The following is a 25388-nucleotide window of genomic DNA, read 5'->3' as shown; positions in this document are numbered from 1 at the left end:
CTTCCTTTCCCCACCAGCCCCGGTGATGGACACTCCTTCCCTATGAGGTGTATGAATGAGTCACAGAACCCACTGCTAGCAAATGAAGAGCCCTGGGAAGACAATGATGATGACAACCGAGGTTAGTAGGCGATAAGGAATTCTTTTCTCCACTCATTAGACCAAGCACTAATAAAGACAATCTTAACACAACAAGTATAGTGTAGTGAGAAAATAGTGTCCAGAAAGATTTTATAGCATGTCAACTACATAAGTGCCCTCTGGATGGAGAAGGGCAAGTATGGCCATATTTGTTTAGCAAATATGGGTGGCTTAGGTAGGGTTAGATGGCAGCTTGGGAGGTTCATTACCAGCTTTGTGATACCATGATTTATAACCAATCAGATAAATCAGAAAATATAATAAACAGTGCCATGCATTTTTGTAAACAATTCTGTCAGTTGGCCAGTCATCGTCCTTTGATTGAATTAATTCAATCACTGGGCAACAGCTTACCTTTCTCTACCCTGATTCATTCACATTGGTTACATTTTCTCTAAAATCTCATCCCCTTTCCCTTTTAGAGTGGTTTAAATGCATGAAAAAATAAAAGATTGTATGTACGGGCAAGCCTACATGCATGTAGTCTACTTTTCTGAAAGGCAGAGGGATGAAGGAAAAATCAGGAAGCAGAAGTTTGTCCTTCCACCTCTCTCCCACTGGTTATTGGGTCATCTTGAGATGTTTCTATGAAGAGCTAAATGTTAAGTTCTCGTGTCATGTACCTCCATTGTTACCTATCCTTTGTCTCCAAGTAATGCTATGCTTACTACTGTACCTCCAAATGTGTTAATGTTGCTAATAACAGGCATCGGAGAGTAACAGTTAGTGGCTCACCCCGATAATGCAATAGCTGACAGAAATTCTGAGTGGGAACTTGTACTAGTTATCACAAACTGTACCCAGGGTGAACAAGGCTCACTGAGGTGGGGAGCACGGATGGGAAACAAGCCTCTCTAAATGTTCACCTAGTTACATTATCTAGGCCCAGATTCTATACTTGGAAGTCCAGTATTAGAGTGAGTCATGTTGATAAGACTAAGGAAGACAAAACAGTCCCAAATCCATAATTACAAAAGGAAAAAATTTACAAAGAACTTGTAACATGAGCAACACATTTACCTTCTCCTGCTGACTCTTTATTGAAAAACGGACTGCATTTTCACTTACCTTCCTTCAGCTATGAGTCTTTCTGAACAGACTTTAATGTGTTCTGCTAGCCTACACCAGGCTCAAATACAAATAGTTTTGTTTCCATTGTGGAGATATTTTAAACCAGGGTAAGACCCTATAAGACACAAAAGAAGTATATACCATGTTATAGTTTACAAAGTACTTTTTTTTCCAATTTATTTTTTAAATTTATTGGGGTGACAATTGTTAGTAAAATTACATAGATTTCAGGTGTACAATTCTGTATTACATCATCTATAAATCCCATTGTGTGTTCACCACCCAGAGTCAGTTCTCCTTCCATCACCATATATTTCATCCCCCTTACCCTCATCTCCCACCCCCCACCCCCCTTACCCTCTGGTAACCACTAAACTACTGTCTGTGTCTATAAGTTTCTGTTTCTCATTTGTTTGTCTTGTTCTTTTGTTGTTTTTGGTTTATATACCACATATCAGTGAAATCACATGGTTCTCTGCTTTTTCTGTCTGACTTATTTCGCTCTGCATTACACTCTCAAGATCCATCCATGTTGTCACAAATGTTCCTATATCATCTTTTCTTACCGCCAAATAGTATTCCATTGTGTATATATATCACAGCTTCTTTATCCATTCATCTATCGAAGGACATTTTGGTTGTTTCCATGTCTTGGCCACCGTAAACAAAGCTGCAGTGAACATCGGAGCACACGTGTCTTTAAGTATAAATGTTTTCAGATTCTTTGGGTAGATACCCAGGAGAGGGATTGCTGGGTCATATGGTAATTCTATTCTTAATTTTTTGAGGAGCCTCCACACATAAACTACTTTAATACACTTTTTTTTCATATCCATTGTGACTCCCAACTGTCAGGTTCAGTATGCATTATTATTAACACCATACCCACTTTATAACTGAGGAAACTGAGATTTGAAAATGTTAAATAACTTATCCAAGATCACATTCCAAGAAAGAAGCAGAACTTGGATTTAAAGTACGGCATCCTGATTCCAAATCCTGGATTCTTTCCAATGTAACTCTATGTCTGTCCAGTGTTGTGACTGGATGCCATCTTGTTATCTGATGCATTCAACTGCTTCTTATAATTGTAAAATCACAGACTATAAGCTGCCTTTAGCTTTAGCAAAACCACTGCACCATACCACATATACTGTGTTTCCCCGAAAATAAGATCTAACCAGAAAATAAGCCCTAGCATGATTTTTCAGGATGACATACCCTGAACATAAGCCCTCATGCGTCTTTTGGAGCAAAAATTTATGTAAGACCTGGTCTTATTTTCGGGGAAACACAGTATGAGGGTTTTCTTAAGTCCATTGGAAGAGATTCCACAACTCTCCTTGTCACCCATTCCTGTATCTAACAAGTTTAACAATTAGAAAACTGTACCTTTCTCCAACACAAGTTCTTGTGCTCCACTATTTGTCCAGTTGATTCTGTGTCTTCAGTTGCCCCAATTTTCTGTATATAACTGGTCATATACAATTAGTCCTTTCACTTTTAGAATCTTAGCTTCCTGGGAAAGGTGCTGTAGTTAAAATGACTTAATTTCTATTAGGAATTATATCAAGGTTTGATTCTTAGCCCAAAGTATAATATTTAGTTTACTATAAATTATGTACTTATATATTGTGTAATGCAAAACATTCTCAAATGTATATAAATTGATAGAATATGTTAAAACATTCAGGAAGTATATAAAGGCTTTATCGTCTCTCACATCCCTGCTGTATTTCAGTACAGCAACAGACTAGGTAAAGACACATCTTTATGAAGTCAAGAGATTTAAATAGGCTTCTCTGATGAAATTTTTATAAATATAGTCTTTAATTCATGTATAAATGCATTCAAATGTGCAAATTAAAGTGACGGATCAGTGTATTCTGAAGAGATTTTAACAGGCACCTTTTAAAAGAGTTTTGAGAGGAATGATTGAAGATGGCAGAGCAGATAAACACTGTAGTTGCTTCATCCCATGAACACATGAAAATTACAAATAAATTATAGAGCAGTCAACCTGGAGAACCATCTGAAATCTAGCTGAACAGAAGTTTTATAACTAAGGATATAAAAAAGAAGCCACATTGGAACTGGTAGAAGGGGCAGAGACGCAAAATGGGCAGCCCCAAACCTCCATGTGGTGGATGAAAACTGGGAGGGATAGTTCACCCACAAAGGTTGCCTTCAGAGGACGAGGGACCCCAGCTCCACTCCAGGCTCCCCAGCTGGGAGTACTAGTTCTGGGAAGAGGAGCCCCCACAACATCTGTGAAAAACAGTGGGTATTCTGACTGACTGGCTGGGACTGAAGATGGCAGAAAACCCAGACGTCCTCTTAAATGGCCCGCGCACAGACTCACTCACAGGTACTCACCTTGGGCTTCAGCGGAGGGTCGATGACTAAGGGGGTGTTGGAGACAAACGGGGAGCAGGCTGAGGTGTGTTGCTGCAGGGTGAGGACCGGATGACAGTCAGCATTCTCCAACCACTGTGTGGAGTCCTCCGCTCAGGCAGCCAACAGAACGGTGCCATCTTTCCTCTGTTGAGCCCGCCCCCTACGCTTACGGCCAAATCTGAATCTGATTGGCCTGGTGAGCTCTGCAGCTACGCCCTGCTGACTCACTGGAACCCTGCCCCACCCAACTCCATACTGCACAAGGCTTTATCAGCAGCTGAACCTTATAGGAGCTGGCAGGTGGCAGCAGGCCTCAGGGTCTCCTGACTCTTTGCAGAGCTACCCCAGACCCGGTACTGGTGGCAAATGTCCTCGGTTTGCAGTGTGGCCTCTCCCACATGCCTCCAGGTCTAGCACAGGGAGTGAGCAACCATGGATCGCTTTGTAGCTCCTACCAGGTAGTCCCTGGCCAGTCATAGGCAGTGGGTGACCTGGGCCTGCACCAGAGCCCCTCCCAAGAGGCCCCAGAACCAACACACTTGGAGGTCAGCTTCAGACCACAGCAGAGCACCGCCCAATTAGCCCCACAAGTGGCACACACAAAGGGTGATCTCAACAGGTACCAGAGGCTGCTGGGGTGAATCCTACTCCATGGGGTAAGCCCCCTGCACAGCAGCCCGTAAGCTGTGGGCGTGGCCAAACCCCACAGCCAGTCAGCCTGAGGGTCAATCCCACCTACTGATGTGCCAATAGCAACCAAGGCTCAACTATAACAGGAGGGCACACACAACCCACACAAGGGACACTCCTAGAGCACCTGGAGCAGGTGACCAGGGAGACAGTGCCTGGGCCCTACAGGTCACCTACTACATAAGGCCACCTGGCCAAGGCTGGGAGACATAGCAGCCCTACCTAATACAGAGAAACAAACACAGAGGGGTAGCCAAAATGAGGAAACAAAGAAATACATCCCAAATGAAACAACAAGTGAACACTCCAGAAAAAGAACTAAATGAAATGGAGGCAAACAACATACCAGAGACAGAGTTCAGAACACTGGTTATAAGGATGCTCAAGGAACTTAGTGAGAAATTCAACAAAGAGATAGCACATATAAAAATGGACATAGAAACCATAAAACTGAACCAGTCAGAAGTGAAGAATACAATCACTGAAATGAAGAATGCACTAGAAGGAATCACCAGCAGACTAGATCAGCAGAGGATCGAATCAGCTATGTGGAAGACAAGGTAGCAGAAAACACCCAATCAGAACAGCAAAAGGAAAAAAGAATCTTAAAAATGAGGATAGTTTAAGAGACCTCTGGGACAACACCAAGTGTAACAACATTCACATCATAGGGTACCAGAAGGAGAAGAGAGAAAGCAAGGGATTGAGAACCTATTTGAAGAAATAATGACTGAAAACTTTCCTAACCTAGTGAAGGAAATAGACATACAAGTCCAGGAATTGCAGAATCCCAAACAAAATGAACCCAAACAGGCCCACACCTAGATACATTATAATTAGAATGGCAAAGGTGAAGGACAAAGAGAAAATCCTAAAAGCAGCAAGAGAAATGCAACTAGTAACTTATAGCATGGACTGTCAGCTGATTTCTCAACAGAAACTTTGCAGGCCAGAAGGGATTGGCACAAGATATTCAAGGTGATCAAAGGCAAGGACCTACAACCATGACTACTCTACTCAGCAAAGCTATCATTTTGAATTGAAGGACAGACAAAGAGCTTCCCAGACAAGAAAAAGCTAAAGGAGTTCATCAACCAGTATTACAAGGAATCTTAGAGGGACTTCTTGAAGAAGAAGAAGAGGAAGACAAAGAAGGAGAAGAAGAAAAGATAAAAAATATGAATAACAAAATGGCAATAGTTACATATCTATCAACAATTACTTTAAATGTAAATGGATCAAATGCTCGAATCAAAAGACATAGGGTGGCTGAATGGATAAGAAAACATGACTCTTATAAATGCTGCCTACAAGAGACGCACTTCAGATCAAAAGACTGAAAGTAAAGGGATGGAAAAAGATACTTCATGAAAATGGAAACAAAACAAAACAAAAAAAGCTGGGGTAGCAATAATTAATACTAGAAAAAAATGGACTTTAAAACAAAGGCTATAACAAGAGACAAAGAAGGACATATAATCCCACTTCTGGGTATTTACCCAAAGAAACCCAAAACGCTACTTCACGGGGACGTGTGCATCCCTATGTTCATTGCAGCACTGTTTACAATGGCCAAGATGTGGAGGCAACCTGGGTGTCCCTGAATGGATGAATGGATAAAGAGGAGGTGGTACATACATACGATGGAATATTACACAGCCATAAAAGGAATGAAATCTTGAGCAGGCCTGTTGCCTCAGTTGGTTAGAGCACAGTGCTCATAGCACCAGGGTCGTTGGTTCGATTCCCACGTGGGCCAGTGAGTTGTGCCCTTCACAACTAGATTGAAAGTGACAACTTGACCTGGAGCTGATGGGTCTTGGAAAAGCACACTGTTGTTCCCTAATATTCCCCAATAAAAATTTAAAAATAAATAAATAAAATAAACTTAAAAAATTGAAAAGAATGAATTCTTGCTATCTTCAACATTGATGCACCTAGAAGGTATTATGCTGAGTGGAGTGTCAGACAGAGAAAGACAAATGTCATATGATTTCACCTATATGTGGAATCGAAAGAATAAAATAAACAAGCAAACAAAACAGAAACGAGGTCATAGATACAGAGAACATTTTTTTTTAAAGATTTCATTGGGGAAGGGGAACAGGACTTTATTGGAGAACAGTGTGTACTTCCAGGATTTTTTTTCCAAGTCAACTTGTTGTCCTTTCAATCTTAGTTGTGGAGGGTGCCGTTCAGCTTCTAGTTGTTGTCCTTTCAGTCTTAGTTGTGGAGGGCACAGCTCAGCTCCAGGTCTAGTTGCCATTTTCAATCTAATTGCAGGGGGCACAGCCCACCATCCCTTGCGGGACTCCAGGAATTGAACTGGCAACCTTGTGGTTGAGAGAACACGCTCCAACCAACTGGGCCATCAGGGAGCTCAGCTCAACATGCCGTGTTCAATTTTAGTTGCAGGGGGCACTGCCCACCATCCCTTGCAGGAGTCGAGGAATCAAACTGGCAACCTTGTGGTTGACAGGATGCGCTCCAACCAACTGAGCCATTTGGGAGGCAGCTCAGCTCAAGGTGCCATGTTCAATCTTAGTTGCAGGGGGTGCTGCACACCATCCCTTGTGGAACTCCAGGAATTGAACTGTCAACCTTGTGGTTGAGAGCCCACTGGCCCATGTGGGAATCGAACCAGCAGCCTTCAGGGTCAGGAGCATGGAGCTCTAACCTCCTGAGCCACTGGGCCGGTCCCCAGAGAACATTTTGATGGTTGCCAGATGGGAGGGGGGTTGAAGATGTGATGGAAAAAGTGGAGGGGATTAAGAAGTACAAATTGGTAGTTACAAAGTAGTCATGGGGATGTAAAGTAAAGCATAAGGGAATACAGTCAATAATACAGTAATAACTATGTATAGTGCCAGGTGGGCACTAGACTAGTCAGGGAGATCACTTCTTAAATTATATAAATGTCTAATCACTATGTTGTACACCTGAAATTAAAATAAAATAATATTGAGTGTCAACGGTAATTGAAAAATTAAAAAGGGGGAAGGGGCATAAGAGGTCCAAATCTCCAGGTATAAAACAAATAAGTCATGAGGATGTAATGTACAGCATAGGGAATATAGTCAATAATATTGTGATAGCATGGGACGGTGTCAGGTGGTTGCTGGACTTATGGTGATCGCTTCTTTAGGTCTATAAATGTTGAACAACTATCGTGTGCTCCTGAAAGTAATATAATATTGTATGTTAGCTATATTTTCTAATAAAAATCTTCAAAAAGAGTTTTGAGAGACTTAGGGCTACACTTAAGCTTTTTGAGGAAATGATGCAGAGATATGTGTTCTAGTACTCATTAGAAATTTTCCTGTAGCATGCATTAAAACATTAGAGATTACAATATATGTCTTACTGCTCTATTCAAAATTGGGATCCATTTCTTCCAAATTGGATAGGTAGCATCTATGGCCCTGCCTGCCATAAATGTCATGACTAATAATGTGGTTGTAATTATTGTTGTGATTCTTAAATGCAAACTGCTATAAGACTTTGAGTCTGCCTGTATGTGAAACCCACAGAGAACCCCTTCAGCCTTCTGGGGAGAAATTCTAGCTCCTTAATATTTTCTTAAAGAGGTGATTTCTCAATATTCTTTTTATCTTTATGGCTCTGGTGCTTTTTGAATGTTCTCTGTCCTTTTATTGTTTCAGCAGGCAACAAAGCCTGTGCCATTTCCCAACCATCACCCCTTTCAGATTAGTTGCTGAACTATTTGATCATGCATATTTATTTAAGATACAGCATCACTGGAACTCAGAGAAGGTAGCCACAGTCAATATTCTCTAGGCAGTGAACTTAGCAGAGACATTGATAAAGACTGCAACAGCAGAGCAAAGGCTTTGTCCAATTGAAAGGGAGTAATTCTTGTCAGGACCACTGATTGAATAATGATATTAGCTAGCTTCAGAGACGTTGCCATCCAGAAATATTTGATGATAAATAGAAATACAGCCTACCTGTTAGGAAAATTTACTCTGCACGATCTTACCAAAGAATTGTGAGATGTTTCTTTCCATATTGACCCAAATAAGCAACTTCAAGTGACCTGCAGTCCTCATGTTGGGGTTCTTCCACAGAGAAGCCCAAATTGAACTATATAATAATGTATATTATGATTGGCCAGACAACATTTGCCCTAGCTCTAAAGGAAGCAAGTCCCCTGCACTCTGGATGGTACTCATGAAGCTTCTTAAAAGTCTAGACTTAACACTGATAGAGGTCAGAAAAAACTGCCAGAGTTTGTAGGGAACTTCCCAGATCACCCTGTTATCTAGAATGAACCTAAACTCACTGTGGGGACAGAGCCAGGAGTGCAGTTTCCAGGCTCTCGACCTCACGTGGAAAGGTGCTGGCTCAGGTAGTAAATGGCCATCAACTGTGATTGGATGGCCATCAGCTGTGGCTAGTCCACTGTAACCAGTGAGCCATTGGCCACTAATATAACTGCTGTGGCTACGCTAGCAGAAAATGGGAGGCTAGCAAGATGGTGGCTGAACTAGCAAGCACAGATTACAGCTAGCAAGTGGGGTTGATTGGTTGGCAAAAAAGTGGATGGCAGGTTGCAGATCGTGTGACTCCTGCTTCCTGTGTCTCCAACCCAGCCGCCAGCGAGACTATAGTGGTGTGACTCCCCTATCTGTGGCTCCATGGGTGTTCCTTTTTGGCCTCACCATGTCCTGCGTTCTTATGTGGGGAGCGGGAGCTGAGACCTTGCTTGACATCCTGCATGACATTCATAGTAATCTGCTTCTAAATATTTCCCAGCCCAGACCCACAGATTGGAGTCTTCAAAAAATACTGCCAGGCACATCTATTTTGTGGTTATCTAGCATGAACTGAACTCAGTTTTGGCTTTGATATAAGTACCAAGGTTAGCATCTGGTAATTGTAACTATAGGACCTCTATCTATTAGGCTTAGCTCCTTTATTTCCCAGTAAAGAAGGTGGAGCCAGTTCCTTTCCTCCTTATCACCCAGATCTTCCTTCCATCAATCTCTTCTCTTAAACTGTCTTCCTATTTTAAGAATCAAGTAGGCAGCTCCAGGTCAGGATCAACTTGTAGGGTACAGAATAATTATGCACAAGCCATTCCAGTTACTCTATATCAATGCACTATGTCAAGAACAACATTTTAAAAAGAATCCAGCAGAAAAAGAACTGAGCTTTCCTTAACTAAACAAAATCACTCTCTAGCTCCAGCTAATGAGACTGAAAATCAACTCTTCCATTTATTTTGATAATTTTAGTAAAGTATATCTCTGGAGGGACATTTTTATCAAGTAAAAAAATCTCTGTAATACAAAAACAAAAATGTGCTTGAAATTGTTAATACAACCTCTGGGGTTAATGATAACCAGGGCTTCAAAGAATTAATCTCCTTCTTGTCAAATGCTGGACACTTATCCATACAAAATATTGACTTCAGACTCAAGCATATAATGGGTCTTATATATAGCCTAATTTTCCTACTCCTGCATTGGGCAAAATGCAAAACATTTTGTATGAGACCATTACTAACTGCTCAAAGTAGAAGAGGTTTCTGATTTATTTTCAATCTGGTAGTTTCTGCTGCCGTGATAAATAATCCATTAGGAAACATAATGCAAGAAATAAACTAGTATTTTTGAGAGCATATTAAAGGTATGACAGTGGACCCATAAGGGGTGTTATGCATTATTGTTTCTGAATTCAAGGGTCTTGCATTTATTTGGAGAGATAAGACACATACATGAAAAGTTGCCTAACAAAACACAGTATGGGACACATTCTTGACCACATAAATAGAACCATACATTGTGTGCCATAAGAATTCAAATGAGAGTGTGATTCCTGTGGGCTATGCTAGTGAGGAAAGGCTTTACAGCGGAGGTAGAATTTGGGTCTAAAAGATTAGATAGGATTCAGATTGGAGGCAAGGAATGAAGAGGGAGAAGGTACAAGGAAAGTGACGAGACCCCAAGCTAAGTGATGAAGTAACCTGGCTCCAACAGAGTTTGGATGGTAAGGGATTGGATAGGAACTCCTTGAAGTCAAAGACCTTTTCACCTTCATTTCATTATTCTCTGATGCCCTAGCAAAATAAGGTTGCATATAGGTGACTGTTCAATTCCAAGGGTACAATTAACATTTGTTGAATGACTCTTATATGCCAGGTGATTAACAGGCATTGTAACATTTAAGTCATAATTACTTTCTGAGTTGTAAATATTAAATAACACCATTTTATAGATGAGGAAACTCAAGCACAGAAAAACTCAAAGGCACAGAGCTAGTAAGTGACAGAATCTGGCTCCAAAGTCCAAACCCTTAACCACTACACCACCCAGTGTCTCTCCTTCGCTCCTATTTACTTTTCAGTTTATAAACCTTTTTAAGGTCCACTTGAAAAGAAATTATTGGATTGCAGGTCAGAGTCCAGTCAAGGTGGTGGAGTAGATAAACACCACATTAAAATTACAACAGCTATGGGCAGCCGCATGGCTCAGTTGGTTGGAGTGTGAGCTGTGAACAACAGGGTTGCCAGTTCGTTTCCCACATGGGCCAGTGAGCTGCGCCCCTCACAACTAGATTGAAGACAACGAGCTGCTGCTGAGCTTCCAGAGGGGCAGCCAGATGGGTCAGTTGGTTAGAGTGCAAACTCTAAACAAGGTTGCCGGTTCAATTCCTACATGGGATGGTGGGCTGTGCCCCCTGCAACTAAAGATTGAAAACAGCGACTAGACTTGGAGCTGAGCTGTGCCCTCTACAACTAGATTGAAAGACAACAACAACTTGGAGCTGATGGTCCCTGGAGAAATACACTGTTCCCCAATGAAATTTAAAAAACAAAACAAAATAGCTCAACTGGCAAAACTCATAGTCTCAACTGGCAAAACTCAGTCTTTAGAAATAAATAAATAAAATTACAATAGCTAAATTATAGAACAATCAATCTGTAGAACCATGTGAAATCTATCTGAACAGAAATCGTATAACTAAGGATATAAAGAAGCCACAAGGGGTAGAGAGGAGTAGAGACATGAAACGGCCTGGTCCCACATCCACACCCATGTGTGGAGGTTAAAAATCAGGAGAGCTCTCAGCTGTGGAGGTTCCTACTGAGGAGTCAGGGGTCCCAGCTCCACACCAGGCTCCCTGGCCCGGAGCACCAGTGCTGAGAAGAGGAGCCCCCACAACATCTGGCTGTGAAAATCAGTGGGTATTCTGTCCATACAGAGAGCTTCTGTAGACCCAGGCTCTTTAAGGGCCTGCAAACAGACTGTTCTCGCTCCCAGGCACTCACTTTGGGCTCCAATGCAGTGATGGCTCGGGAAGTGCAAGACAAACATGGAGAGACTAACTTGTGTGGCCTCAGGACAAGAGCTGGAGGGACAGCTGCCATTGTCCCTGTGTTGAGCCTTTCTCCCCTGCAGCCTGTGCCTGTGGGCGCCATCTTTCCTGTGTTGAGCCCTCCCCCACACAGCTAAATCTGAATCTGATTGGCCTGGTGAGCTCCACTCGCTCCACCCTGGTGACTCACTGGGACCCCACCCCACCCAGCTCGCACACCACCTGAAGCATGTTGGGTACCAGGCAGTGGGCCTCAGCTCCTGCACCACCCGAGGTAATTTTTGGGGCAGGCATCTGGCATTGGCCCATGTTGCAGTGTTCCATGGATAATTCTCAGGGTCAGCAGGCCCCAGGTGGGCAACGGCTGGCCTTGTTGTGCTCTAAGCCTTTTGCTGAGTGGCCCCCAGCCTGGTACTGATGGCAGCTGGCCTCAGATCTCAGCGTGGGCTCTCCCACACATTTCCAGACCCAGCACAGGCAGTGACCAACTGTGGCTCACTTTGTAGCTCCTACCAGCTAGCCCCCAGCTGGTCACAGGCAGTGGCTGACTTGGGCCTGCATGGGAGCCCCTCCCAACAAGCTCCAGAACCAATGTACATGGAGACTGCCTTGAACCACACAGAGCACCACCCAGTTAGCCGCACAAGCGGCACACACAAAGGGCGGTCTCAACAGGCACCCGAGCCCACTGGGGCAAATCCCAATCAGCAGGTTAAGCCCCCTCACAGTCACTCGTAGGCTGTGGTTGTGGCCAAACCCCACAGCCAGTAAGCCTGAGGGTCAGTTCCACCCACTGACGTGTGCCAGCAGCAATCAGGTCTCAACTACAACAGGAAGGCACACACAACCCATACAAGGGACACGCTTACAGCACCCAGCTCTGGTGACCAGGGAGATTGCACCACTGGGCCCCACAGCACACCTACTACATAAGGCCATTCTACTAAGACTGGGAGACATAGAAGCCCTACCTAATACATAGAAATAAAAACAGGGAGGCAGCCAAAATGGGGAAACATAAAGGTAGAGATCAACAGTAACATCCCAAATCTAAAGCAGAAACTGTAAGGGACAACCACTGTCACCTTTTTAAAATTTCAAAGTGTCAAGTATGTTATTGTGCAGGGTAATTTTGTTAGTAGCATATGATGTTGAGCCAGTGACTGGAAAAGGAAGAACTATTCCAGTGAATAAATACCCACCCATCCAAGAGAAAGGGACATTTGATCATTTTCACTTTTCAACCTTACAGATTATCCAGAAGGTTCATCATCTCTTGCGGTGGAAACAGAAACGTAGCAGTTTTCACATTTCCTGCATCTCTAAGACCAGGTTTGTGTTCTGAGGGAGGCACATAGAATGCCACCTGTACTGTTAAGAGGCGGTCTTGGAAGAAGTACCAGGAAAGGAGTAGTTCTCACCCTGGTGAATAAGATTCTGTGAGAGTGAAGTTAAGTTCTTCACTCTTTTTTTTTTTTTTTTTTTTTTAAATTTTATTTTATTAAATTTTTAGGGGTGACAATTGTTAGTAAAATTACATAGATTTCAGGTGTACAATTCTGTATTACATCATCTATAAATCCCATTGTGTGTTCATCACCCAGAGTCAGTTCTCCTTCCATCACCATATATTCGATCCCCCTTAGCCTCATCTCCCACCCCCCACGCCCCACCCCCCTTGCCCTCTGGCAACCACTAAACTATTTTCTGTGTCTATGAGTTTCTGTTTCTCATTTGTTTGTCTTGTTCTTTTGTTGTTTTTGGTTTATATACCACATATCAGTGAAATCACATGGTTCTCTGCTTTTTCTGTCTGACTTGTTTCGCTCAGCATTACTCTCTCAAGATCCATCCATGTTGTCACAAATGTTCCTATATCATCTTTTCTTACTGCCGAATAGTATTCCATTGTGTATATATACCACAACTTCTTTATCCATTCATCTATCGAAGGACATTTTGGTTGTTTCCATGTCTTGGCCACCATAAACAAAGCTGCAATGAACATTGGAGCACACGTGTCTTTATCTCTGTTTTCAGATTTTTTGGGTAGATACCCAGGAGAGGGATTGCTGGGTCATATGGCAATTCTATTCGTAATTTTTTGAGGAACCGCCACACTGCCTTCCATAACGGCTGCACCAGTCTGCATTCCCACCAACAGTGTATGAGGGTTCCTTTTTCTCCACAGCCTCTCCAACATTTGTTACTATTTGTCTTGTTGATGATAGCCATTCTGACTGGGGTGAGCTGATATCTCATTGTGGTTTTGATTTGCATTTCTCTGATGATTAGTGATGTTGAGCATTTTTTCATATGTCTATTTGCCATTTGTATGTCCTCTTTGGAGAAATGTCTCTTCAAGTCCTCTGCCCATTTTTCAATTGGGTTGTTTGTTTTTTTGTTGTTGAGTTGCATGAGTTCCTTGTATATTCTGGATACTAGCCCCTTATCGGAGGCACTGTTTGCAAAAATCTTCTCCCATTCAGTTGGTGGCCTCTTTATTTTGTCGATGGTTTCTTTTGCTGTGCAGAAGCTTTTAAGTTTCATATAGTCCCATTCGTTTATTTTAGCTTTTACTTCCATTGCCTTTGGAGTCAAGTTCATAAAATGCTCTTTGAACCCAAGGTCCATAAGTTTAGTACCTATGTTTTCTTCTATGCAGTTTATTGTGTCAGGTCTTATGCTTAAGTCTTTGATCCATTTTGAATTAACTTTGGTACATGGTGACAAATAGCAGTCCAGTTTCATTCTTTTGCACCTGGCTATCCAATTCTCCCAGCACCATTTATTGAAGAGGCTGTCTTTGCTCCATTGTATGTTTTTAGCTTCTTTGTCAAAAATTATCTGTCCATATTTATGTGGTTTTATTTCTGGGTTCTCAATTCTATTCCTTTGGTCTATGTGTCTGTTTTTCTGCCAATACCATGCTGTTTTGATTATTGTAGCCCTGTAGTACAAGCCAAAGTCAGGAAGTGTGATACCTCCATTGTTGTTCTTTTTTCTTAAGATTGCTTTGGCTATTCGGGGTCTTTTGTGGTTCCAAGCAAATCTGATGATTTTTTGTTCTATTTCTTTAAAATATGCCATTGGGATTTTGATGGGGATTGCATTGAATCTGTATATTGCTTTGGGTAATATGGCCATTTTAACTATGTTGATTCTTCCAATCCATGAGCACGGAATGTCTTTCCATTTCTTTGTGTCTTCTTCAATTTCTTTCCAAAAATGTCTTATAGTTTTCAGCATATAGGTCTTTCACATCCTTGGTTAAGTTTATTCCTAGGTATTTTATTCTTTTTGCTGCAATTGCAAAAGGAATTGTTTTTAGTATTTCTTTTTCTGAGATTTCATTGTTAGTATATAGGAAGGCAATTGACTTTTGTGCGTTGATTTTGTAGCCGGCAACTTTACTGTATTCGTTGATTGTTTCTAATAGCTTTTTGGTGGAGTCTTTAGGGTTTTCTATATATAGCATCATGTCATCTGCAAAGAGTGATAATTTAACTTCTTCATTCCCAATTGGGATGCCTTTTATTTCTTTCTCTTGCCTGATTGCTCTGGCAAGGACTTCCAACACTATGTTGAAAAGCAGAGGTGATAGGGGACATCCCTGTCGTGTTCCTGAACGTAGAGGAAAGGGCTTAAGTTTTTCTCCATTAATTATGAGATTAGCCGAGGGCTTGTCATATATGGCCTTTATTATGTTAAGGTATTTTCCTTCTATCCCCATTTTATTAAGTGTTTTAATCATAAATGGATGTTGTATCTTGTCAAATGCTTTTTCTGCATCAATTGATATAATCATATGATTTTTGTCCTTTATTTTGTTTATGTGATGTATCACATTGATGGATTTGCGTATGTTGAACCATCCTTGTGCCCCTGGGATGAACCCCATTTGGTCGTGATGAATAATCTTTTTAATGCATTGTTGTATTCGATTTGCTAGAATTTTATTTAGGATTTTTGCATCGGTATTCATCAGAGATATTGGTCTGTAGTTTTCTTTTTTTGTGCTGTCCTTACCAGGTTTTGGTATCAGGGTAATGTTGGCCTCATAGAATGAGTTAGCGAGTACTGTCTCTTCTTCAATTTTTTGGAAGAGTTTGAGCAGGATTGGTATTAGATCCTCTTTGAAGGTTTGGTAGAATTCACTAGTGAAGCCATCTGGTCCCGGACTTTTGCTTTGGGGAAGGTTTTGGATGACTCATTCAATTTTGTTACTGGTGATCGGTCTGTTTAGATTTTCCAGTTCTTCGTGGTTCAGCCTTGGAGGGCTATATGTTTCTAAGGACTTGTCCATTTCTTCTAGGTTATTAAATTTGGTGGCATATAGTCCTTCATAGTATTCTTGGATGATCCTTTGTATTTCTGTGGTGTCTGTGATATCTTCCCCTTTGTCATTTCTGATTTTGTTAATCAGTGTCTTCTCTCTTTTTATCTTAGTGAGTCTAGCCAAGGGTTTGTCAATTTTGTTAATCTTTTCAAAGAACTAGCTCTGTCACATTAATTTTTTCTACTGCCGTTTTATTCTCTATTTCATTTAGTTCTGCTCTAATTTTTGTTATTTCCTTTCTTCTGCTGACCTTGGGTTTTACTTGTTCTTCTTTTTCTAGTTCTTTAAGGTGTAACATGAGGTTATTTATTTGGGAGTTTTCTTGTTTCTTGAGATAGGCCTGTAATGAGATAAATTTCCCTCTTAAAACTGCTTTCGCTGCATCCCAAAAATTTTGGTAGGATGTATTTTCATTGTCATTTGTTTCTATGTATCTTTTGATCTCTCCTCTAATTTCTTCTTTGACCCAGTCCTTCTTTAAAAGTATGTTGTTTAGTTTCCATGTATTTGTGTTTTTTCCCGCTTTCTTTTTACAGTTGCTATCCAATTTCAGAGCCTTGTGATCAGAGAATATGCATGGTATGATTTCAATCTTTTTAAATTTGTTGAGACTGATTTTATGTCCCAATATATGGTCTATCCTTGAGAATGTTCCATGTACACTAGAGAAGAATGTATAGTCTGATGTTTTAGGATGAAGTGCTCTATAAATGTCAATTATGTCCATTTCATCTAATGTGTCATTTAGGGCTACTATTTCGTTATTTATTTTCTGTTTGGATGATCTATCCATAGCTGTGAATGATGTATTTAAGTCCCCTAGTATAATTGTGTTTTGGTCAATTTCTCCCTTTAGTTCTGTTAGTAGTTGCTTGGTGTATTTCTGTGCTCCCTGATTGGGGGCATAAATATTGATGACTGTTATGTCTTCTTGTTGTACAGTCCCCTTCACCATTATGAAATGGCCATCTTTGTCTCTTGTTATCTTTTTCACCTTGAAGTCTGTTTCATCTGATATCATTATGGCTACACCTGATTTTCTCTGGGCACCATTTGCTTGGAGTGTCAATTTCCACCCTTTCACTTTGAGTCTATGCTTGTCCTTGTAGCTGAGATGTGTCTCTTGGAGACAGCATATGGTTGGGTTTGGTTTTTCGATCCAATCTGCTACTCTGTGCCTTTTTATTGGTGAGTTCAGTCCATTTACATTTAGGGAGATTATTGATATGTGAGGATTTCGTGTCATTCTATCTTTAGTTTTCTGGTAAGGCTGTGTCTCCATTGTTTCTTTGCCTTTTTGTTGTCTATTATTTCTGTGTGGTGGTATTCTATGATGTTTCCCTCTGTTTCTTCTTTTATTTCAGTATATATTTCAGTTCTGGATTTTTTTTGAGTGGTTACCCTTAAGTTTATGTAAAAGAAAGTTTGATATTTAGAGTATTCCATTTTCTTCAGCACGGTTACTTTCTCCATTCCCATATTCCGGTTCAGGCCTTTACTCTCCCCCTTTTTGAGTTTTGGTTGCCACAAATTGTCCCTGTTGATGGTGGTCGAATGGCCTCCTTTAGTATTTCTTGTAGTGCAGGTCGTGTATTAGAAAATTCCCTCAGCTTCTGTATGTCTGGAAAGGTCTTTATTCCTCCTTCATATCTAAAGGATATCTTTGCTGGATATATTATTCTTGGCTCATGATTTCTCTCTTTCAATAGTTTGAATATTTGGTTCCACTCCCTCCTGGCTTGTAGAATTTCTGCTGAAAAATCTGATGATAATCTAATGGGCTTTCCTTTGTAAGTTACCGTCTTCTTTTCCCTGGCTGCCTTGAGGATTCTTTCTTTGTCGTTGATTTTAGACAGCTTCAATACAATGTGCCTTGGAGAAGGCCTGTTGGGATTGAGGTAAGTAGGTGTTCTATTTGCTTCTTGGATTCGAGGGTCCAGTTCTGTCCACAAATTTGGGAAGTTCTCATCGACAATTTGTTTGAATATATTCTCTGTTCCCTTCTCTCTTTCTTCTCCTTCTGGTATGCCCATTATTCTTATATTGTTCTTTCTGATGGAGTCAGAAAGTTCTTGTAGAGTTCTTTCATTTCTTTTAAGTCTCAAGTCTCTTTCTTCTTCTATCTGTGTCATTTCCAGGTTTCTATCTTCGATGTCACTGATTCTTTCCTCCATCTGGTCAACTCTACTACCTAAGCTGGTTATTTCATTCTTAATTTCTTCTATTGAGTTCTTAATCTCCAGAAATTCTCTTTGGTTCTTTTTTAAAATTTCAATCTCTTTCGTAAAATGCTCATGCTGTTCTTTGATTGAGTTTCTGAGTTCATTTAACTGCCTATCTGTGTTTTCTTGTATCTCGTTGAGTTTTTTCAGAACTGCAATCTTGAATTCTCTGTCACTTAAGTCACATATTTCTGTATCTTTAAGTGCCTTCTCTGGAGATTTTTCACTTTCTTTCTGAGCTATCTTGTTGCCTTGGTTATTCATGGCGATTACTGGTTTGCTATTTCTCTTCCTAGACATCTACAGGAGTGACTTCTGCAACAGGTTGATAGAAAGCAGTCTTTCTTTTGTTTTCCAGTACTTGTTGGTAGAATGTTTTATTATTTCTCCAACTGCAACTTATTTTTCTTCTCCCACACGGTAGTGCTATGTTTTCTCTGCACTATTCCAACTTCTCACACAATGGGGGGATTCCCTGGGAGACGGGCTTCTCCTCTGTTAATAGTTCGTCTAGGTCACAGGGCGCAGTGTCCCGGTGGGTATGCGGAGAGCTTTTGATGTTCCAAAGCTCTTCCAGCTCCTGATTCAGAGCCTGTATGTTTCAGCAGTTCTGTTTACTCCTGCAGGGATCCGCCCCGATAGGTGGGGTCAGGGGCGGGGTGAGTTGTGAGAGGTGGCCCAGAGCAATGGCGGCGACCACCACCACAGTCGGTCCTGCTTCCACAGCTCTCTCCCCTTTGCTGGAACTAGTTGGGCTGTGAATTTGTGTTTGCGGTCCACAGTTCTCAAAACAGCAGAATTTCTGTTGTTTTGATCTGACACTGCTACTGTTTCTCTTCTAGCACTGGGCAGGTGGGGGCGTGGTGAGCTCTGGGAGGGGAGGGAGGGAGCGGCTAGTCTCAGTGCCTAAGGCTCCGTTTTCTGCTCGGCAGTGCGGGCTTAAACCACCGTTTTCAGCCTTTTTCCCTCAGTCTTTTCTCCGAGGTCTCTGCCGTGAGCGTTGGGTTCAGCCGTGTTATATGCTGCCCCCTCAACCCTGTGGGCCATAAGCAGAGCCCTAGCAGTCCGAGTTCCTCCCTCTCCCGCAGCTGCGGTAGTTCCAGGAAGCGGCGAGATCGGCGCACTGAGCGAGGTCTGCGTCCTGCGCCCGGGCTGCTCTGTCTCCGCGCACTTCTCCCTTCCCTCCTCCCTCTACTCGCGCGAATCTCCCACCTGTAGGTGATTTCAGTCAGTAGTGGGCCTCTTCGTCTTGCCTGTCTGCTGTGCAGGGATTTCTTTGTGGAGTTTTTGTTGTTCGATTCTTTGTAAATTCCAGGGGAGCTTTACAGAGGCTCACCTCATGCCGCCATTTTTGTGCTGGTCCAAGTTCTTCACTCTTGTATTAGTCACATAAGCACAAGTTCTAGACATCATTTCCCTGTGTAATATACTGAAAAAGGTGCCTCTATTCCCTGCAAACTCCCACTATTCACTTGGCCCAAAAGATCCCCAGGGTATCCAGCAACAGCCAGACATCCCGTTCAGGTTATGTGCTTTCTTACTATGAATTAGAATCTTTGTCCTGGTGCATTTCAGGTCTCTGAAATGATGTAGATTACAAATAGGCCCTTTTTGCTGGATTCCATTATGTCACTTAATAAGCTTCTCTAATTTACTAATTTGAAAAGATAGCTGCATCCCCAAGTTCACTGCAGCATTATTTACAGTAGCCAAGACATGGAAGCAACCTCAGTGCCCATCAATAGACAACTGGATAAAGAAGATGCGGTACATTTATACCATGGGGTATTACTTGGCTATAAAATTGAATGAAATCTTATCTTTTATGATAACGTAGATGGACCTAGAGAGTACTGTGCTGACTGAAATAAGTCAAAGACAAATACCATATGATCTCACTTATATGTGAACTCTAAGGAACAAAATAAACAAACAAAGAAAACAGAAACAGATTCATAGATACAGAGAACAAACTGATGGTTAGTAGATGGGAGAGGTGTTGGGGGGCAGGGTGAAAAAGGTGAAGGGATTAAGAAGTACAAAATGGTCACGGGATGTGAAGTACAGCACAGGTAATACAGTTACTGATATTGTAATAACTATGTATGGTGCCAGATGGGTACTAGACTAATTGGGGGATCACTGCATAAATTATATAAATGTCTAACCACTGTGCTGTACACCTGTAACTAATATAAAATAATATAGAATGTCAGCTGTAATTGAAAAAAATTTTAACTAGAATTCAAAATTGCACAATTTCAAAGCTCATGCTATTTGCATGTAAATTAAAAAGAACAGTTTTGTGTTATCAAATTACTATATATTTAGTGAAGGAAATGTGGGAAATACAAGTAGAAAGTAGAGAAAATGAAAATAAATTACCCATGAATGCACCACTTACAATTTAGTGTATTTCCTCAGGATTTTTTTTGCAGATACAATTTCTGGGTTAAAAATAATTACATTATATATATAATTTTGCATCCTGCTATTATTACTTATTTTTAATGCTGACACATAGAAATGTAATTTTAACCGTTGCATGTTATTGTCAATGGGTGTCACCATGTAGAGATTTACAATTGTTCAGCTCACCTGTGAATTGCTTCTTTTTATTCCCAGGACCCTCTATCTCCCATGAAGCTTACAGAGTTCAATGTTGGGAACCATTGTATTCTTCAAAATAAGACACCATGGCGGATCGAAAGCTTCACAATTTGAAAGCATTCCATCAAATATTTGTGCTGATACATGTTTCAGGACTTTACAAGTCATTGAATTTACTGACTGAACTCATCAGTCTGGTAGCACTGAATTCAGTCGTCTTCCTGTCTTTCTTTCTTCATTTCCCTTCCACAATCTGTGAAAGCCTATCTTTTCAGAGGCTCTCTGGGAAGACTGTTAATCATATCTGTAGGGTCTTTGTGGCATTGAGGGGAATCAGACTACATTTGTGTGTGTAAGCATATTTACACAAAATCCTGCTGTGGCATTTTGAAAATCAAGGTTAAAAAATCTGAGGTTTTTATTCAATCATGTTTTTCCCTAATAGCAATTTAAATATCTGCTGAGCTGTGAATGACGTCCCTATCTCAGGTACCTAAAATTCCAGAGGGAGATTCAGTACACTGTGATGAAGGTCCTCCAATTGGGAATTGAACAGCAATGTAAATGGGAAACCTGTTCGCTGTGATTCCTGAAAGTTCCACACCTGATAGTGAAGATCAGATCAGATTTCCACTTTATTAAATATAACAGTTGGTGTTTTCAAGACTTCTGGTGGCAGCCTGTGGTAATATTCTCTAATTACTTTTATTCTTTTTTCTGCTACCTAGCTTTATTTTAGCCTTTATGAATTACTGTTTTGATGAAAGAAAAACTACCAGCCTAAGTTATGAACCACAGATTTTATTAAAGGGTTTAAGGATGATATTCAGGTTTAATTACAATACTGTTCATAAGGGTAAAGTTTCCCAGTTCAAATTGGCCTAAGGATTAGCACAAAACATCTGTTTTCACAGCAGGGGTTAGTGTACAGATAGTGATAACCTAATAGTAATATGCCAATTCTTCCTTTCCCTTCCCCCTTCCCTTCCCTTTTTTTTAGTTTCAGTGGTAGCTCAGCCATTAAGATAGTTTACATCCATTTATTTATAATTGGCCTTTCTTGTAGTCCTAGTGCCTGAATCAGTGAGTATGTACACTAATGCTGCTTCTTTATAATAATCACACGTAAAAGTATTGATGGTTTTCCTTTCTCAGCCAGCTGTTGACAACAGAAGTCCCAACTCCTACAGACATCAGTGACGGGTTACAGGCATCTTGCAGATATCACGTAGTTGAGCTCCTAGAGGGATGTTAGGTTTATTAAATGATTCCCCCTAAAATGTTTTTGAGTAGAAAAGAACTGCCTGCCACAAACAATGCAGTGTCTGGACTCCAGTGGAGCTGAGAAAGTGAGAGGTCCAGCTACTTAAAGCAACAAAACACCTGTTCACTTGGATCCTCTAGGTAATTTTGGTCAAGGTATGACTTTTAGCATAAATTAAATGGATTGTGGCCAGCATTTCCATTTGAGACAATACTAGACATGACTAAATCTTTCAGGGTTTCTCAAACTCAGATGCCAGGAGGCCATCCACATGGTCTTACCATGGACAACACTTGCCTTCTATACATATCCAAGTGCACCTTTCTCTAAAGGTAGGGCCATTACTTACTCCACAGCCAGTAGGCCTCAAAGCAATCTTTCCTTCCTGAAAGCTGCTAACTATAATTCAAAGTCAGAAAGGAGTGAACTTCTTTGATGCACAGAAATCAGGTCATAAAAGACAGTGTCAGGAGACTACAGGGAAGCTCCAAAAGGGCTGTCTTCAAAAGGCCAAATCAATCAGTGTTGTACCTGCAGGCTTGGTGAAATAAAAACACTTTATTCCTCTCTCAGCACCTTGATCTCACTACTTCGTAGGCTCTGATACTATTCATAGACTATGGAGCACTGACTACTGTACATAATCACCCCAATTGGTTGCCTATTGATGAAGGAGACAGAGGTTTGCTTGAGAATTAGCTCTGGCTTCTGTGCTTGCTTTTCCTTGGGGCCTTGTCCAGTAATCTCTGTGGGATCTTGTTCCCCAATCTTTGGTACTCATCTTTCCCATTTGCAAAACGGAGACACTCATTGTTAGGGTCTTACAGCTGCATGGTGCTGTTAATGTGTCATTGCAGGACCGCAATGAAAGGTTTAAGCAAACAGTGTTTCTAAGCAACCAGTGTTCTCCATTCTTTCCCCCATGCTTTCATTGCTGATTTGTTCTTGCAGAGCTCAGAGTACTTTATTAATGCTTTTCCATTCATTCCAACAATGTCCTTAGAAAGACAGAATAGAAATTATATCCCCATGGGACAGCTGAAACAATTAAGGGCAAAACAAATGAAATGAAATGACCTTCAAAAGCACATAGCTGTCTGGGGAAGAACTCATAGTTCCCATGCACTGTTAGAGGGACTGCAATTACCATGGAGCAGCTTATAACACTGAGAGCAAGATCACATTTCAGAAGAGTCCCACTCTGTCCCAAATCTTAAAGTATGCATTTCATCCAAGTATTTTCTATGTGATAGAAATGTAATACTCGTATGTGCCTCTGTACTGCACTGGCCCTATGTGACACACTCGTATATTTCACATTCCATGGCATCAGCCAGTGCATTATCTTCTCTTGAACTCACAGAGCCCAATCTCAGGGTTGACTTCTTCAGTGAAAACAGTGTGCTTCCCCATGTTTATTTCAAATTGCAGATAGTGCAGGCATTGCAGTTAATGGAGATTTGAACACAACCCCAGCAGGTGTGTTTTAAGAATATTTAATACACATTGTAATGCGCACCTCAAATTCACAGGATGTATTGGGTTGGTGCTAAAGTGATTGTGGTTTAAAAGGTTAAAAACAATTGCAAAAACCGCAATTACTTTTGCACAAGCCTAATAAGAGTCATGCAGAGCCTTTCACCTCTCATCACGCATATACCAGAGGTGCCAAAAAAATACACACAAGTGGAAACTTTGGTCAGCGTTGCTCAAGCAGTAGTTCACCGTAACCAGAAGTGTCTGGATGCTGACGGTAACCACTTTGAGCATCTTTTGTAATTGCAGAAGTCACACGTGACTTGTATTCATCTTTTGTCATCGGTATATACTGAGTATTACAATTCTAATGCAGTTTTGTCCTTTCTTAAAATGTGTATACTTTTTTTGGCACCCTCTGTTAATCTACATGCACACACACTGCCCCCCAAATAGGCTGCTTCGTCATTGGGAGCAAATACCTTAAAGGAATAATTCTCTGTCCTCTCCTTCTAGAAAAAAGTCCACAGTGACTGCAAGTGAAAGAACATTTCATTTATACATTCTGGAACCTCAGCTCCCAGAGTAGCTGAGGGATTCAGTTGGTTCAAAAGACACGTTCTTTGCCTCTGTTGGAGGCATAGAAGACATCTAACAAGATTGGTCAACCCTCCCACACATCCCATTGTTCTTAGAAAATTCATGAGGTCCAACCAATCAGAGCAAAACCGTTTATGAAGAACGGTACATCTGCATTTCTTTAGCCAGAGCTAGAATGTGCCATATTGAATTGTACTCTTTGCATGCAGATGTTATGTCATACAATAATGAGTGGTGGCTCCTAACAGCATGAGTGTTTACATCCCCGAAAGGGCTAGGGCTGTGTCCCACATGGTGTTCAAAACTATTCAATGTGCTCTTTATAGCAGCCTGGTGTGTGGCCATCCACAGAATCAGTTAAAACAGACAATGAATGAATGTACTATATCAGGAAATAGATTCTTAGTAGGGAATGGTGTTAAAAACAACAACAATACGATGCATCCAAGGAATAATCACTATCACCCTGCTGGTACTAGGTCTTAGAAATACATGAAATGTATGGAGAACCAGAAAAAGAAAGGTGCTCAGGACTCCAGCAATTAATCTCAAGTTGCCAATTTGCTGCAAATCCTTTTTTCTACCAATCTGCTCGAAGTGATTATATGATAGTGTTCTTCAAACCATGTGTCTTGCTACAGAAATACCCACAAATACTGGCCAGCTTTATCTTCCTATGTTCTTTATTAAAGTATATGCATAAAATTGTTGTTTCTTTTATATATTATGGTTTTGTTAAGCCATGTTGGCAATGCCTAAAATTTCAGACCACTCTGATGGAAGTTTCTTTACATCTCATTTCAGGGGGTTTAGTGGCGTTTATTCACTCCTAGGTTAATTGGTACGTTTGGTATGTAGACTCCTTGGTAACATCTCATCTTGCAAACACCCCCCTTCCTGTGCTCAGTATTTCTCTCTTACAATCCAACATGGATGTGAGTTGGGAAATTAGCAGCAATGGCTTTTAAACAGAAAGCTGACTAGTTTAATGTTCAGTCTCTGCTCAGCCTCACACACCTTTTGCCTTTATCTCTGTTTTTGTGATAAAGAAAAAGAAAAAGGAAGAACCTGTCTTATGTACCTAAGGGTGATATGAAGTCTGGTTCACATGTTTGTATACCTATGACTATGTTTATTATTCTCCGGATGCATGGCACTTGAAAAAAAGAACAGTGATTCTGAGAAAAGAACACAATGGTCCACTTGCTCCTAACTTATACATTACCCTCAGAGAAAT

General features: G+C 41.0%; 1 protein-coding gene across 5 annotated transcripts in view; it reads left to right on the top strand.

The window, feature by feature from the left end:
* Nucleotides 1-24860, top strand: part of ZDHHC15 (zDHHC palmitoyltransferase 15) — a 74607-nt gene extending 49747 nt beyond the window's left edge. For 2 of the 5 annotated variants that reach the window (XM_074323235.2, XM_074323236.2), the window contains 3 exons: nucleotides 18-121; nucleotides 12893-12972; nucleotides 20827-24860. In XM_074323235.2, the coding sequence (XP_074179336.1) occupies nucleotides 18-121; nucleotides 12893-12939 (151 nt within the window). In that variant the 3' untranslated portion in view covers nucleotides 12940-12972; nucleotides 20827-24860. The remainder of the gene's footprint in view (nucleotides 1-17; nucleotides 122-12892; nucleotides 12973-20826) is intronic. The other 3 variants (XM_088794704.1, XM_088794705.1, XM_088794706.1) reach the window with 2 other exon arrangements.
* Nucleotides 24861-25388: the final 528 nt, after the last annotated feature.

Source organism: Rhinolophus sinicus, chromosome 18 (genome assembly GCF_057876585.1).
Source record: "Rhinolophus sinicus isolate RSI-liver-muscle chromosome 18, RSI-T2T, whole genome shotgun sequence".
Lineage (NCBI taxonomy): Eukaryota > Metazoa > Chordata > Mammalia > Chiroptera > Rhinolophidae > Rhinolophus > Rhinolophus sinicus.
The sequence above is the reverse complement of the archived record's forward strand: the minus strand, read 5'-3'. Positions and strand labels throughout refer to the sequence as shown.